Genomic DNA, 4313 nt, shown 5'->3' with positions numbered 1-4313 from the left:
CTCAGATGCATTATTAATTAGTAATTAGACCTTATTATCATTTAGGCTCTTATAACTGCTTTATAATGCGTCTGTAATAAACACAATTGAAATATGATCCTTTAAAAGCCCATAGAGAGGCGATTTTAAAAGGACTTGTTCCAGTAGTGTGTCATTTGGCATTGCACTTTAAAACCTACACAAAAAAAAGATGAGGAATGCTGTCAACATTAAAAGCCAGCTTTTGGGTAATTGAGTCCTAAGGCTAGAGTCTTGGGGGAAAAAAATATCCATATCTAGCTCTGTATTACAATGTTAAAGGTCCTGCTTTGTGATCTTCTTCTCAGAGATATATGGGAAAAGGTTCCGTGTAGACACTTAAAGTCGCCTGAATGTTTTCGTCTCAAGAAGAAAGTTCATTAAGGGATTTGCTATAAAGCTGCTTGCAGTCAAAAGCTGCTTTTACAAATAACTCATTGTGGGATTCCAAGTAGACACAACTGGTTCTGTATGGAAACAGCCATCTGAGCCTTGTGTTCAACTTCATCCCCAAGATTCGTACATACTGCATTTAGTCAATGTTCCATGAGTCTGCTTGTTACCCAGGCCATGGGCTGAGAGTGAATACTGAGAGTGAATACTATCTGTTAAATAAAGTCCATCAGAGAAAAGAACATCTTTTCCAAATAAACGAAAATAAATAAATAAATAATTTACAATACCTACAACCTGCTTCATGAAGTCAGCATGGACTTAAACCCACGTAACTTTAACATAAACGTAAACCCATAAACAATCTCAGCAACGTTGTTTTTGTTCAGTGCAGATTCCCTTTCTTGTTGAGTGCTACATTTCAGTGCTATCAGAAATAAAACACGAGTTTATCAACACGAGGACATGAACATCTGCAGTTGAGGAAAGAAAACTCCTGATGTTAAGGTTCAAGTATGCAGTTGAACCTTAGAAATACAAGAAGTTGACATTTATAAAGACAGCATGTATGAAGGGAAGAAAAGGTACATTAGACAAAACATTCTGCTGTTTGAAACCCTTCCACACAGTCATAGTCTCTTTCCTACACAGAGCACGGAGAAACTGCACTACGGTACAAAGATTAAAAATCATCCCAGTACAAAAAGACGTATTCTGGTCAGTACAGGTTGTAGTTCATTTTCGGTGATGAAAAAAGGTGTATGTTTTTGTTTCTTTGTACAAAATGATATTTAGTTCTTAAAACATGGAAAATATCTCTCTTTCTCGCTCCCCTTATGAAAAACGAACAAACTTAATGGCCACATTCAACGAGGCAAGTTGGTCTCGCACCTGCAGAAGAGCGATGCACTATCCTGTATGCAGTATACTGCGTAAGACTGTGATTTGTGTGTGTCAGTGTGTTTGTATGCATGTAAAGGCATGATTTGTCCATTTGAGATGTCAAGTGTGAGTGTATGTGTGTGTGTGTGTGTGTCTCCTACACTGTGGTAACGGACAGAAAGGCATTGTGGACTTTGGTCCCCTCAGGCACCCGTGCCCCGTGCGTCATCAGTTCCTGGATGGTCATCCAGTTGTCCAGGATCTTCTTGTTCCTCTTCTTCATCATCTTCTTCTGACTCAGCTCCAGGATGTTGACCTCCTTGCGGGCCTCCGGCGCTCCGCTGGCACCTCCTCCGGTCTCCTTGAGGCACTCCAGCCTGCTCCTCTGCATGAACTCCCTCCTCCTCCTCTGCTCCCTGGCTCTGGCCAGCTGCTGCTTGCGCTCCTCCTTGCTCCAGTAGCGGCCCATCTTCAGCTCGCTGGCCGCGTCGTCGTCAGTCGTCATGCCGCCGCTCCGCTCCTCGCGGATCCGCAACGCGCGCTCCCGTAGGATCCGGTCGCGGGTGGGCCGTCGCGCTACATAGCGTGTGCCGTCGGCGCGAACTTTTACCTTAAACTCCAGCCGGGGCTCGCCGGGCCTAGCAGGCCGCAGACTGAGCAGGCTGAGCTGGCTCTGGGAGTACTCCAGCGAGGACGAGGAGTGTTGCTGCAGCAGCTGCATGTAGCTCTGGTAGTTGCGAGTGGTGCTGGTGTGTGTGTTCGGCGCACCGCCTGTGGTGTGGTAAGGGGACGCGTGCCACACTGGCTGCGGCCGCTGGCGGCTGCTCTTGCGCTCGCAACGCTCATCGTCAGCTGGGAGTGCCGGATCCGACTCGGACGGGTTGCTGGGGCTCTGATCCAGGCTGGAGGAGTTAGTGGTGGCGGTTGGGGGAGCAGGGAGGGCCCGGTTGGGGCTCCCCGGGGTGGAGGGGACCTGGGTGGGGTGTGCCGAGTGGCTTTTGAGGGTGGGCAGCGTGTGAGCGTGGTGCGTGTGGACGCGCGCGTGCATGTGTGCCGGGGAGTTGTGTGCACTCCCGTGGAGGTTCTTGAGGTTGGTCAGGTTCACGCGTCTCTGCAGTGAGTGGTCCGGCGACCTCTCCGTGCCCAGCGGTGTGGAGCGCGAGCTCTCCGCCGTGTTGTACGCGCTCGAGCTGTCCTTGTCCTTCAGCTTGTCCCTGTTCCACCTTTCCGGGAGCTCGTGGATGTCCGCCAGCTTGCCCCGAGGCTGCCGTGCCTCCTTCCCCACCCGCTGGCCCCCGTTGCTGGAGGCCGGCGACGTGGCGCAGGAGTGGCTGTAGTCTATGGACTCGCTCTGGGTCTGGCGGAGCTGGTGGGCCTGCATGATGCTCTGGCACTCCAGTTCAATGCTGTGGAGCTCCTCGTTGAGCATCCTGAGCTCGCGCTCCACCCCTCCGCCGGGCTGCTCCGTCACGCTGTACTCCATGGTGCTGCTGCGGCTGTAGTAGAGGCCACACTCCCCCCGGTTACGAATCTGACACTTCAGCTCCAGCAGCTGCTGGAAGTGGTCCCGCTCGACCCGTTCGACCCGCTGGACTGGCTCAGAACCCATTCCCAATCCCAATCCCAATTCCAAACCTGAACCTGGACTGGGTTCTCTGTCCCGGCTCAAGCCAGATCGGGGAAGGCTTGTGCTCAGGCGGGGTTCGGACACCCCGAATCTGTCCCGGAGACGCCGCTGGGGGGACCGCCGGCGAGGAGCGGAGGAGGTTTGGGACGCCTCAGTCTGCTGGTTCCCCTGGTCCAGTCCTCTACTCTGGTCCCTGGGCTTGGATGGGGAGTCGGTACCTGGCTCTGTGGAGAGGCCTCCCTGCTCCTGAAGAATGGAGAGACGGACAGATTAGCGGCGGGCTCCTGTGGAGCAACTGTTAGCGCCAAGTATTATCGCCCAGAGCTCATAACACCAGGATCATGGGTTCGATTCCCAGGGAGCAGAACTGACAAAAAAATAAATACATATTCACAACTGACTGTAAGCCACTTTGAATTAAACAGTCTCCTAAATCGACAACCGAAAACACTTGAATTTGTGTTGTATTCTTAATATTTATGTAGGTAATTTTCACTTGGGTCACTGAGACTTCCTTTAACTGTTTGGGCTGTACGATCTGCTCACAGCGTTTCTTAACCTATTACTGTTATGGCATTAGAGAGACACTGCCTTGGGTAGGTAAAGCCTCATGCTAATGAAGCCTGTTTGAGATTATGTGAGTCATTAAGCATTTCTCCCCCACCTGCTGGACCTGAGAAGCCATCTGCTGGCTCTCCTCTTTCCTCTGCTCCTCCAGAATCTCCATCTTCAGCTCCTCCAGGAACTCACTGTGCTCCTCATCAAGCCAGCCCTCCTCCATCTGCAGAGACAGAGAGAGACAGAGAGAGAGAGAAAGAGAGAAGGAGGAAGAGAGAGAGAGAAAGAGAGAGAAAGAGACAAACAAACAGAAGAAGGGGTACGAGAGAGGGAGTCAGATAGAGAGGAGAGAGGGTGAAAATAAAGAAAGAGAGGAAGAGAGAGAGAGAGAGAATAATAGATAGGGAGGTACAGGGAGAAAAAAAAGGAGGAAACAGAGAGATTCTTGCAGAGTCAGCCATTATGGTTCTAGCGTCATGAGTTTTTAGTGTGTAACAGTGGAATTGTCTGGTCCCCATGCAACTGGTGAGTAGTTAACAAAACTGCAGGCTACACAAAGGATTTGCAGATTTTAGGGTCGATATAACCACATTTAAATAATGACCCAGACCTTCCCCTGTGACTTCTCTTCCTACTCTAGGAAATGTATTGGTCTTTATGAATGCACATAATATCTTTCTCTTGGAGACTACTGGCTCTCATTATACTGCACTGTATGTAGAACATACATCAAATATCTGCACAGATGATTGCATGCTGTAGAGTGTATAAGCATATAGTGTATTCAGTGACTTCTACATTCTGTTATTACAGTGTACAATATTACCATTTCAGA

The 4313-nt window shown here is 49.7% G+C and overlaps 1 protein-coding gene across 1 annotated transcript in view; it reads right to left on the bottom strand.

Annotated features, from left to right (window-relative positions):
• Positions 1–1450: 1450 nt before the first annotated feature.
• The window catches only part of pdzrn4 (PDZ domain containing ring finger 4), a gene marked incomplete at both ends in the record, with an annotated part of 67941 nt that continues 65078 nt past the window's right edge, over positions 1451–4313 (bottom strand). The window contains 2 exons of the mRNA XM_080850999.1: positions 1451–3166; positions 3594–3701. Of these exons, the coding sequence (XP_080707125.1) occupies positions 1451–3166; positions 3594–3701 (1824 nt within the window). The remainder of the gene's footprint in view (positions 3167–3593; positions 3702–4313) is intronic.

The sequence above is a fragment of the Sprattus sprattus genome (genome assembly GCF_963457725.1).
Source record: "Sprattus sprattus genome assembly, chromosome: 14".
Classification (NCBI taxonomy): domain Eukaryota; kingdom Metazoa; phylum Chordata; class Actinopteri; order Clupeiformes; family Clupeidae; genus Sprattus; species Sprattus sprattus.
This window is presented reverse-complemented; position numbering and strand designations above follow the sequence as displayed.